Source organism: Lolium rigidum, chromosome 4 (genome assembly GCF_022539505.1).
Source record: "Lolium rigidum isolate FL_2022 chromosome 4, APGP_CSIRO_Lrig_0.1, whole genome shotgun sequence".
NCBI classification, from domain to species: Eukaryota; Viridiplantae; Streptophyta; class Magnoliopsida; order Poales; family Poaceae; genus Lolium; species Lolium rigidum.
In genome coordinates this window covers 192905255-192917719 of record NC_061511.1, presented here as the reverse complement: position 1 = coordinate 192917719, position 12465 = coordinate 192905255, and the positions used below count along the sequence as shown (strand labels likewise).

The 12465-nt window shown below is 45.9% G+C and overlaps 1 protein-coding gene across 1 annotated transcript; it reads right to left on the bottom strand.

Annotated features, from left to right (window-relative positions):
- Positions 1 to 11054: 11054 nt before the first annotated feature.
- Positions 11055 to 12237, bottom strand: LOC124648916 (RING-H2 finger protein ATL39-like). Its single transcript, XM_047188598.1, has one exon. The coding sequence runs from the start codon at positions 11906 to 11908 to the stop codon at positions 11357 to 11359; it is 552 nt and encodes a 183-aa protein (XP_047044554.1). The 5' UTR covers positions 11909 to 12237; the 3' UTR covers positions 11055 to 11356.
- Positions 12238 to 12465: the final 228 nt, after the last annotated feature.

Here is a 12465-nt window from a genome sequence, read left to right as displayed (position 1 = left end):
TGTAGGCGGCGTTGAGGCGCTTGGCTGCGGTAGCCACCTAGCACTAGGTGGTTTTGGCTCCCAGCAACGTAACGGTGTCTACAAGAGCGACACATGTAGATTCATCCCGTGCATATTTTTAAGTGCTTAGATGTGGTATTGTTGGTGCTTGGCACTAGGCGTCATGGCCGTACCGAGATTGTGGTGGTGCTGATGGACCCTGACTGTGTAACATGGTGCGAGGTGTTGTGGACGCACTACATCGAAGCTACATATATGTTGTGGTGCGATAAGGCCTAGTGTGTAGGGTGCGACAGTCGGGATGAAAGTGTCAACGTCTACGGTTGGCGTCGGTGACAATGGCTCTTGTTGGCACTGTTCCTCTCTATGGAGGGGTCTTCAAGTAATGTCGGATTCTCCCGTACCTACTTGGGGTGATTCGGAGTCGAGATCGGAGCCACAAATCTTATCCAGGTCTTCAACATCACTCTTGATTCGTGAAGTGAAGATCGCCTGGTCAGAATGTACTTCGCGAATCTAGGTCACACTCGACCAATGTGTGTACTATACGGATTAGTAGTTAAGAGCCTTGATGCATTAGAGCAAATTTAATAGTATATCCAGCTGCTGTCTATAAGCCAAGTGCCATATCATCTGTAGTCAACTTAGAGCCAACATATACGTGTCATGTCATCTGTTGTCAACTTAGAGTCAACATATACAATAATGAGCTATAAAAATGTAGTACTTTATCAATGTATGACTCATCTTTCACTCTCACAAAGTGCCTAGGAGCACGTACTAGAGCTGGCTCTTGCATAAGAGCCAACTCCTCATCTCTCTCCTCCTCTCTCTCCTCCAACTAAGCAATAATATACTATTTTAATCCTTATAGCCAGCTGAGAGCAAGTGCAATAGTATAGCCATCAGTTGGCTATAAGCAAGATGTCATGTCATATATCCAACATATAGCTAACAAGTAAAATAGTTGGCTATGGAAATGTACTAGTTTATCAACACATGTCCCATATTTCACTCTCACAAAGTGCCTAGAAGCAGGTGCTAGAGCTGGCTTTTGCATGAGAGCCCACGCCTCTTCTCTCCCCTCCAACTAAGCACAAATATTATATTTAAATCCTTATAGCATGCTGACTAAACCTTACATGTAATATCTAAATTGGAGCAACCCACTAAGAGTCGTTCTCTCAACATGCAAGCCATCCACATCATCAAGCTTCTCTGGCTAATCCTAGCCTACCATATGTCATCAAATCTGCCACCTCACCCATCCACGTCACCAGGATACCACTGTAATTATGTCCCATAAGTAAAAAAAATAAGCCACGGTTAAAATCCCACTAATCCTCTTCCTCTTCCAGTAGCGTACGTTCCACTAACAACCATTCAATTCTAATGTCTACCATCCATTTATGTTGTCTAGATCCCGCACAAGCAGTCCCACTAAATTCACCATACAAAATTGTCCCGTACGTACACACTATGTCAAATGAAAAGAAAAGTAACTCTTTAATGTGACTCTCTTGATTCTTCCATAATCTCTTCTCTATGCGCAGGTGGGTGAACCGCTTTGGTAGCTTTCCACTCAACTTAGCAAGTACCGTGACTATTCATCTGCTTCCTCCTATAAATATGGCATCTCTCTCAGCGAATAAACCAGACGGGAGACAGCCATCTGTTTGCTATCTCTCTTTCTTGCAGAAGACAACCAAAATCCGATTCATCTCCGGCGCCAATCGATCTGGCCCGTCGTGTCCCTTTTCTATTCTACTTAGTACTTGCAGCCGGTGGACATTATCCAAAAGCAGCAGATCAATCGATGTGGGCGGCTGGGCGCTTGCACTTGACTGCGGTGGCGACAATTTGTGGACGACCAGATCGCCTTCATGTGCATGGGGGATATCGGTTAGGTCGTCATCCAAGCAATACAGGCCCCAATCTTTGATCTGTTACATAATTTGGATTGGATTTGTGGCTAATTTTTTTTATGCTGGATGAGCCACATAACATGGTCGAGGACATGTTGTTTTTAGGACATGGCATCTTCTTACGCAGATTTTGAATTGGTTGTATCCGTGTATGGCTGATTGTTGGGGCAAGGTGCAGATTTAATTATCTACACGATTTGGCCTTCTTTGTTGTTTGCAGTTCTTCAACCTCTCTCTGGCTCTACTAATGTAAGGATTCTCCTCAAAACCAAAAAATGTAAGGATTGTCCTCAAAACAAAAAAAAAATGTAAGGATTGTCCTCTATTTTAGTTAACTTTTTTTTTTTATGCTTCACGCTTCGTTACTTATTTCTATGAATGCATGCAAGATGCATTCCATTTGTTGTCTTCAATTAAAATTTTAAACCACTATATTTTTATCCGTGAGACTGATATATTCTTTTGCACATATTATGTGTTTTTGCCTCCAACCAAATATGTTTCTTCCAATCATTTTCTGCAGCAGTGAAGCATATTTTTGGGAAAAGGAGTTTATTATTTTAATAATATCATGTGACATTTTCTGAAATGATGTTGATTAAACCATGTAAAAAGGCTATGTTACGGAAAGTGTAGTTGTTGAGATGGGAATATAAGCTCATACAAACGGAAATAAATCCTATGCGACCCTGCTACTGCGACCCGGGCGGTGGACCAAATTTCACACCGCTCATCTGAAAACAACCAGCATACCTGGTACCAGATCCCAATATGATTTGCTACGTGTAGGACAGGGGATATGGTCTACCGGCCGGGTCGTACATGCTCTGGTCGTATAGGATTTATTTCGCATACAAACCTGCTGCACAAGGATTGGTTTTTTGACAGGTGGAGTATACACGGCCCCATAATTAATCAGTCTGATGGTTTCAAGTGTAAGCGGGCTTTTTCCAGGCAATAACCACTGTAATATTTCAGTAATTTTTCTAAATACAAGCTTTGTTTTCAGCAATTGTACAAAAAAATTCATCGTTCAATTATTGCACTAATTATTTCAATTATTTTTAAACATTTGCAATATTTGTACTACATGAATACACAACAGAGAATGGTAGGATGCTTACTTTTGTTAGAAAACACAGCAGTATGTGTTGTGCCCAAAATTTTGGAACATTGGCTCTTAATAAAGTTGTATCCTACTGAGAATTAATTTTGATTGTTTTAACTCCTTTTTCTCAGTGAAGTGTTTGTTGCCAATTCCGCAGCAACGCGTGGGTATCATCTAGTTATACTTGCTCTGACTACTATTGTACTTACTCTTAGATTATTAGACGGCGAGGCGCCACGACTTTTTAGTGATATGGACCAGTGAATAACCTGTGGATTGAGCTCTCTTAAGTCCTCCAACATCTTGATCATTTCTTAACCAAATCCTTCTACGCCTACGCTAGCACACTCCAATCCAAATCATCATCACTGGTGGGAGTTAATAGTTCATCCGCAGGAATATCCGTGAGCTTGCGGCTACGAATCTCTGCAAGATCGAGAATCTAAATCGATCTTTGCCTTTGTCCTACGTCTTTCCAAATTCCAATCATTTGAGGACCAAGACCAGACCGACCAAGCACTCATATGGCGGCCTTGGTGATACGGAAAAATCAAGTTCTGATTGTTGCAAAATGATGGCACGAAGTGTCAGATTCTTGCTGTCCCACTCACTCTTCAGCAGTCTTAGCCGGGCGGTCGATGGAGTCAATAGTAGCGGCAAGCTAGCTAGCTAGACAAGTGCACGAAAGCAGGAGACGGTCGACTGTGCTGTCTAAGCGATCGTACACGCATTGGTCGAGAGTGACCTATAGATTCGCGAAGTGAAGATCGTCTGGTCAGAATGTACTTGGACTGCGTTATGAGCTATCGCTCTGCTGCTCCTTTTCCTCGCCGTCTTTGTCACCGGCAGCTAGCGCGCACATGCATGCGCATCCGGCGGCAGCCGGCGGGGGCGAGAGCGAGCCATCGCCTACGAACGGTGAGAAGGCCCGGGCAGACGGCGACGGCGCCGCTGCCAGATTAGATAATTCTAGCTAGGAGCGGCACACTTGCGTAGGCGGTGAATGGCTGGACCTGCGAAAACGGTGGGATCTGAGGGAGGGCGCATGCGACGTCGGACGGAAGGGAGGAAGCTGAAGATAAAGATAATTTCCACTTGAGCCGACAGGTCGGGATGGAGACGATAGGTTGGAAGATCACAACAGGACATGGGACGGCACGAAGGAGCCGAGCTGGAGGTAGCTGTTCAAGTGTGGCTGCATGCCTTGATGGAGCCTACCTGCTCAGTCCGTCCGTACGTACGTACGGTTGGATGCAGATGAAAGAAAACAAGTCAAGTTGAGACGGCACATCAGTGCGATCTGGAATTCTGGATCCCGACGATCGGACCCGCCATATATATGCCGTCGGCGGTCGGCCGCGGTATTGGCCTCTGGCGTACATGGCCACGCAAGACTGGCTCTAGTCTTGGCTAGGAACGCATGTGTTGCCATGTCAGCGTGTATCCGGTGAACCAGTGTGTTTGCGGGCGGCTGCGCCTCTTGGGGAGGCTGGACGGACGGCGGCAGCTCGATCAAGCGGGTCTGAAAGAGAGCTGGAATAGGTTAATCAAATGGTACAGGAAGCTGCAGCGACTGGAAAAAGCATCCAGGACCGCAGTTAGATGATGCTGAAAGGCCGCAATCCTGGGTGTGCGTTCTTGAGCCGCCGCTGGGCGCTCGCGGTGCCCATGTAGCAAAACGACGGCGGCCCCGCGCGCGGTTGGCTGCTGGTGAACCGGCCGATTGCGAACGATGCAGTCCAGTATTTGGAGCACATGTCTACAATGCATATGCATACCTTCGACTTCTCTATTTGCACCATGCGAAAAGTCAAAACATGTATGGAGCATGGATGGTCAACATCTTCTTAGACACCTCTCAGTCTCATTCATACCATCGGCTAATATATCTTTCTCCACAAGTAAGGTAGTTCACCACGAACTCTATAAACTCCTTGAGCAATGACCTCTAGAGCTCTCTACATTGATATTTAAAATATATAAAGTAGGTATAACAACACACAATGGCGCACATGCAATGCATCCAATTGGCATTTGTAGAGGCATTCCAGTCTGTCCTTATATTTTTTCACTCATAGGTAGATATAGTAAAAAAATTCTAATGGAAATATTTTATGAAAGAAACAACTATAATTCTCGTTGTGAATTAGAAGTAAAGTTAATTTCTATCTTTTTAAAGTAATACACGACCTGTGAAGACTGTCATATCAAAAATACTTTGCAGCACTGAGCTCGGTTATGACCATATATTAATGTAATGATTTATAAAAAAGTAAAAAAGTTTAGTACAAATAATTTTTTTGCATCTCTTCTCATATGTATATATGAAATTCTAGAATTAAAGTGAATCCATAGTAATGAAGTGTTCTAAACATGAACATTACCGTATGTGTTGGACGCAAAGCTTTCTTGGCTATGTATTTTGTATGATGGTTGTGTATTCAATTTTAAAGAAATTTAGATATATAATTATTTGTATGTGTGGTAGAAAAAGATTTTTATATGTGCACTAATTTGAAATCAGTTGCAACATTTCATCATAATATTTACGAGCATGACCCACACACATGCATCTCTATATTAATTTATTATGTATCGGTAGTATTCGTTGGTATCCACAATCAAATTTCTAAAATCAAATAAAATAATCTATCAGAAAACATACATCTTGAAATAGCATATCTAATTTGATTTTTGACAAAAATCTTCCTACCATTAATCAAGGGAAGACATCACTCTTGACTACTCTTTTGTGTAGAAGAAAGATCCAAACCTGAAAGACAACAATAAGTGTTGATGCCAGATGGATAAGCTGAAGCTGCTTGACCTAATCAAGTCGATGTAACCCGACCATCGGCTAAATCGATCCTACACAATACTAGCTAAATAGATCTACGGTAGGGGGAGGGGGAGACAGTACATGAAGACACTATGTGGTTTACCTCCGCCATGTTGGACGAGTGAGACGACCTGGGGTTGGAGACAAGGGAGAAGTTCACATGCCTTCATTGAACATGGCTTTGAGCATTCTGTGCCGGAGATATAGAGGACGAGCTCCTCCTCATGATGACGGTGCCGAACTAGAAGGAATTAGCCGGTGGGGTATATCTTCGTCCCCGCCGACGCCGTCGCTAAAATGGGGGGAACGGGGATTTTGGGTTCGTGCTAAAGGAACATGTGACACCTAGCTTTGTCGTGAAACGGCACCTGAATCTTGCGGTCTCCCGGCATCTCGCGCCGAGCTCCCCTGCGCGTGGGGGTTTCCCTTACGACACCACTTGGCTTGGCCTGGAAAAGTTGCCGATTCAGCCACTCCCAAAGGGCCTGGCCTAGGAGTGCCTTAAGAGCATCTCCACCGGTGCGCTCCATAGCGGCCCCGATAGCGTTTTGCGGTTCGGGAGCAAAAATGGGCTCACACCGGCGCACCCCAAATAGCACCGGCGCCTTTTCAAACCCAATGGAAGCCCCGGCAACCCCTTGCCGGCCCCTTGGCGAAGGGCGCGAATCGGGCGCACCGGCGCCTCGCGAGGCGGAAAATTTTGGGCGTGGGAGCCGCCTGTCAGCCACACATCCCAAAAGTCGACGACAGTGGGGAGTGGCGGGGCTGACGCGTCAGCGGCACATTCAATTTTAACCTAACCGTCGCCTACCTCGCGAGGGAAGTTATTGGCGCGCAGCGGCGGTGCAGTTTCCGCAGACACACAACAAACCGTCCCGTCGCGCCTAGCTCTCCGTGCCGGCGTTAATGAGCGCCACCGCTCCCCCTCCTCCCTCCGGAATAAAAAAAAAGGGCACTCTCGCGTCCTCCCTTCCACACAAACTCTAGCGCCTCTCTCCCCAACCCTAGCCGCCACCATCTGAAGAGACGAAGCCATGTCTGGTAGAGGTCGAGGTCGCAGCCGTGGTTGTGGTCGTGGCCGCGGAAGAGCTGCACGCTCGCTGTCGCATGCGACGTTGTCGTCTTCGTCATCGGATCCACTGGAGGAGGAGCGGGAAGTGATGTTCGAGTTCGTCGTCATCCTCAAGGGCGGCCTACTCGGCATCCAGAGGCTACCGGACAAGTTCGCTGACTTCGTCGCCGGCAACGAGCCGACCTCGCTGCATCTGCGGGAGGCTGCCTGTGCTACTGCCGGTGGATTGTGGACGTGATCTTCGATGCGCGCGGCAAGATGTACCTCCACACCGGCTGGGAGAAGTTCGCACGCTACCTCCACCTTGAAGCTACCTTGATGCTCACGTTCTCCTACCTTGGCGAGGCCGACATGAGCATCAAGGTGTTCGACGAGACGCGCTGCCGCCGGCACTACCACGGCGACAGCGCCGGGGAGGACGACGACCGAGTGTTGTTTCTTCGCAGCGAAAATAGGCACGCATGTTTTTGGATGTTCTTCCTCGAAAGGATCAACATGGCTATCATCACCTGCTGGATTTTCTAGTTTGGGTGACTGGGAGTATTCTTTCTTGACAGCGAACACACAAAACCTGCGATGCCTATAGTAGTTAGGTTTTCTCATTTTTCAATGTTTAAATTTGTGTCAACCATGGTTCAAACTATGTACTCCCTCCGTCCATTAATAGATGTCCAGTGGTTCGTCTAAATTTGGATGTATCTATGCCTAAAAAATGTCCAGATACATTCGAATTTAGACAAATGTTTGACATCTAAAAATGGACAGAGGTAGTATTAGTTTGTGGAAACCATGTTCCAAATTATGTCTTAGTTTGTATAAACCATGTTCCCAACTATTCCCAATTATGTATTAGTTTGTGGAATGTTTCTTCTTTTTATTCGAATTTATATGATTCTATTTGAGATTTTAATTCAAGTCATCTATCGGGGCTGCCGGTTTGGGGGCGCCGGGGTGTGGGAACAGCACCCCCAAATAGAGGATGCAGTGCCGGCGCCCACCATACGGAAGTGTCGGTGCCTCTGCCGGTGACTATTTGGGGGCGCTTCCTCCTCGTCCATACCTTCCTGCATGATGGGGAGTTGGTACACCATGGCCTCCTCCTTAGCTTTCTCCGCGAGGTACACGAGGTAGCCAAGGTAGTCCTCTGTGTCGTCTCGATCCTCCTCTCTTGGGATTTTGTCGCACTAGTACACCTCCTCCTCCTCCTCGTCTTCCTCGTCCTACTCCACCTTCACTTCCGGTGCAGGAGGAGCATCGTAGTTGAACTGGTCATTGCCGAGGAACCCTGAATAGTAGTGTGGTACCCAAGCGAGGGGGCCCAAGGTGTCCCACATCAATGTTGACGTCGTATGCGGAGTCGTCGAGAGGTCTGGAGGTATTAGAGACCGCCAAATGGAGATCTCCTACGCCGCTCCCGGCCATGGAGCAGTACCAATGACATCGGCACCATCTCGTGACTGAGGAACAAGCCACCGCAGAGGTGGAAGTCAATGCACGCCAGAGCGCAAGGCATACGGGCAGTGTACGGAGCCCGCACAAGGTTGATAGTTATGGGGGACGCGGATGCACGACTCCTTTTGGACCGCAAATAGATAGGTGTAGAGAAGCTGGTCCAATATGTCGGATCGCGGTGATGTATCCGTGGCTTAATTTTTGACCGCAAGTAGAGTGTGCAGACCCGACGGATCGCGGTGATGTATCCGTGGCTTCATTTAGGACCGCAAATAGATAGGTGTAGAGAAGCTGGTCCAATATGTCGGATCGCTGTGAGGGTTTTTAACACATAGTAGCCACATGAAAACCAAGTGCATCGGTCTATTCGTGTCAGGCATCTGGACATGGCCTTAGATGTGAGTCCCAAAGTTATCGTGAGCTGGCTCTATTAACTGGAATACACACTATGAGAATGGGCTATGGATGGAGCAGCAAGAAACCATAATTTGTCTCTTGACTCTTGCGAGTGCCCATAATGTTGCTTGCACCCTAGTGGTTCTACAGTGGTGCCAACTCAACACATCAACACCAATGACCCCAGTTCCCACGCAAGGTACTGTACATGTGTGGAAATGTTAGTGGTTTGCGACTTTGCCACATGCTTACTGATTGTGTACTTTATTGATTCCGGTCGTTTGTATTTTTCTATCAATAAAACGACATAAAATCTCCTATGTTATCGCTAGACTAGCAATCTCTTGAAAACTCCAAAATAGTGTCGCAAATAGTGTCTCTGTTGCTAAAAACCGTATGATATTGAGAGTAACTATTAGAGTACATGATTGCGCGTAAGTTAGGGTTTGGGAAAATCGTGCCCTCTAAGACGATTCCTGCTATACACGGTCAGCTTAGGGTTACAAATCTACCCCGACTTGTTTCGTAGTTCAAGTCCTAGCAGGAGCCGAATATCCTTCCTTTCCTTGCACGCCAAGTATCCATAACCATCTTGGATATGAACTCCCATTGGACCTGGCTTAGGGGGGAGCATTCCCAATCTTCATCGTGTAAGCCCTTCAGAGGGCGGCCGTAAGTGAGCCATAATCCTCCCTAAAAATGTGGGTCGTCTCGGACATATGGGTCTACCCGGTTGGGTATTCCATCCTCGCTATTGCAATTAACGATGATTCCACTTGAGAAGTTTGAGTTCGCTTATTTCATAAATTTAATCATGTACAGAACTAACAGTCTACATGAGCTCACTTGTCACTTCTACATGGATGAAAAACCATTTCTCATTCTTGTGCAACCATGTTATTAGTTGCCCATATGTATAGCTAGGTAGAGGAGAAACACGTGAATGTAGTGCCATGTTCATCAGAAACCTACACGGTTTTTGCTCTCTTTTTTCCGTCACACAAAGACAATATAAAGAGCTTTACGTAGAGATTTGCAATTTGCTCTAAACATGTGTTGTTGATAGCTGCTTGCCGGTGTCCATCTGACGGTAGAAGCTAGTATGGGTAGTTACCCCAAGGGAACTCAGTGGTGTTTTGGAACATGGGAGCATATGCTTCCTATATTTTGAAATGCATTTTGCATACATTTTGAATTTCAAAAAAATTGGTACAAAAAGTTTGCACATATATCTTCACGTGCTACGCGCTCACAAAGTTATTTTATAAAAAATCGACTTGTCATTTGACGTTTGTAAAAAAGACAAAACTCAATGCTAAAAATAATGCTTTTTGTAAGATAAGTTTTCTCTTTTTTGCATAGACCATAAAAATATTGGTTTTTTGTGAAACTTGACGAACGCACATATATTATGAAGATCTATATGTAAAAAAAAAATTAATTTTTTTTGACACTTCGAAATATGATTTTTGTGTAGAGGGAGCATACGCACCCGGGAGCCGAATTGAATTTCCGATTAATTTCCATCTTTCGAAGATTATTAGGGGGTGTAAATTTGTATATGAAAAGTAGTAGTATACCAAGAAATCCTTATGAATTAATCATATAGGATTCATCTACAAATCAAGCAACCACCAACAAAAAAAATTCAGGTGAACACTAATCCTCGTAAATTTCAATGAAAAATCATATTAGAGCTTCTTTGTTGTAAATGTGAAATGAACAGATAACATATTCGTAGGAAACTTTCCGAGATGCTGCTACTAGTCATCTGTTTGGTTCAAAGAAAGTGAGCAAAGAAAGAACATATGAATACTTCTCCTTCGATCTTGGCAGAAAACCAAAGGGACGGTTCACTTGGAACTTCTTTAAAAAAAATCCATCACATGAAAAACTAAATAATAGAGGTATTTAGTCGCATAATAATATTGTGATTACATTTGGTTTGCTGATATTTATTAGGATTCTTGTGTTTTTTCTATTCATGTGAATTAAATAACCAAGTTTACAAATATGATGCACATCCATTTCTATCACATTTATGTTTCTTTCTGATTATGCGTTTTTGGAATCATGCATTTTAGCATAACCACCCTAAGTATATTTTTTTGAATGATTTATGGCTTTGTATGGTAATTTCCCATCCTGGACAGTGCATAGTATCAGACACACACATCCTCCAGAAATTCACCAACCAAAAGGTTGATCATAATTTAAATTCCTATTAATTTACAGGCAAACTTAATTACACAACCAATTATGTCTCTGCGCAGTCTGTTACTAATCTTGCAATTTCAATCATACGGGCATCAAATATAAAAGACTGATCTAAATATGTACACCTCGGTGGTCCTCAAATAGGCCCAAAAAACTGAGATGAAAATATAACAGGATCGACCGATCAACACGGCAAAACAGGAGACGACGAAAGCCAACCGTACCTCGCCGACTTTTGAGCTAACGGACATCGACGCCGACGGAATGAATCTTGTCGCCTTCCGCCGTTACGTGCTCCGGCTCCTCTCCAGTCTCCTCTGCATTGGCGTGGATCTCATCCGCCCAGCTCACACAGGGCACTCTGCGCCGCCGTCGTCCTTGGGGTCGCCGTTCTTGGGCTCGGCAGCGGCGGCCGACGGGGCAACGACGTCGGCGCGGCAGAGCGGACACGTGGAATGGAGTCGCAGCCACGCGTCGACGCACGCCGCATGGAATCGATGCCCGCAGCGCGGGAGGAGCCGGGCCAGGTCGCCGTCCCGGAACTCCACGATGCACACCGCGCACTCCGCCTTCCCGCCGGCGGCGTCGTCCCTGCTCGAGTCGTACACGGAAACGGGCAGCTGGTCGGGGTCGGTCAGGCGCCTGGACCCTCTCGGCGAGGTCACCGGCGAACTGTCGGCCGTTGACGACGACGCCTCCTCGTCGTTTCCGCCGCCGGGGTTCAAGGGACCTCGCTTCCCGGAGAAGAACCGCCAGAAGTAGAAGAAGATGAGGAGGATCATGAGCAGGTTGATGCTCACGAGACAGGCCGTCAGCGCCGGGCCGTGCGGAGCCCAGTGCTTGCTCTTCTCCACCGCCGCCGCCGTCACTGCGATCGCTGGGCTCTGGGCCGTTGACATGGCGCCACTTGATGCAAGAAGATGGCTTTGGACGAGAGAAACAGCAAATGGCAGTTGCCAATTGTGTGCATAAACCACAGAGATGTCTAACTTCGTCCTTCGATCTCAAGAAGAAGAACACGAAACAGGAAAGCTTGTCCAAAAGAACAAAAATGCACGCTGGGAAAGGGAGCAGAGAAGAATAGAGAAAGAACTATGAAAGCGGTGAAGGAAAATGGAGCACATATGGGGGGTTTATAAGAGTGGAGGCCTGGAGGGGGAGGTAACATCGGCCCTCGGTGTTTTGAAAGTACAAACAGTACAATGGTGACGAGTTTATTAGTATCCAATGGTTTGACTGGGGTGGTCTGGTATAGTTATAGTTGTAAGCTGGATCAGCTTTTACTACCCTGTACTTGTTTTTGTACGGCGGAGAAGTGGGATGGTAGCTAGGCAGATTTGGTTTTATTCTACGCTCTCTCTTAAAAAATTTGGTACTCCGTCCATCTAAAAATAGGCGTTTCACTTTTGGCTAGATACGGATATATCTAGATGTATCTTAGTTAGAGATACATCTG

Excerpts from the sequence above, each read along its gene's own strand:
- LOC124648916 (XM_047188598.1), bottom strand. The coding sequence starts at position 11,908 with ATGTCAACGGCCCAGAGCCCAGCGATCGCAGTGACGGCGGCGGCGGTG.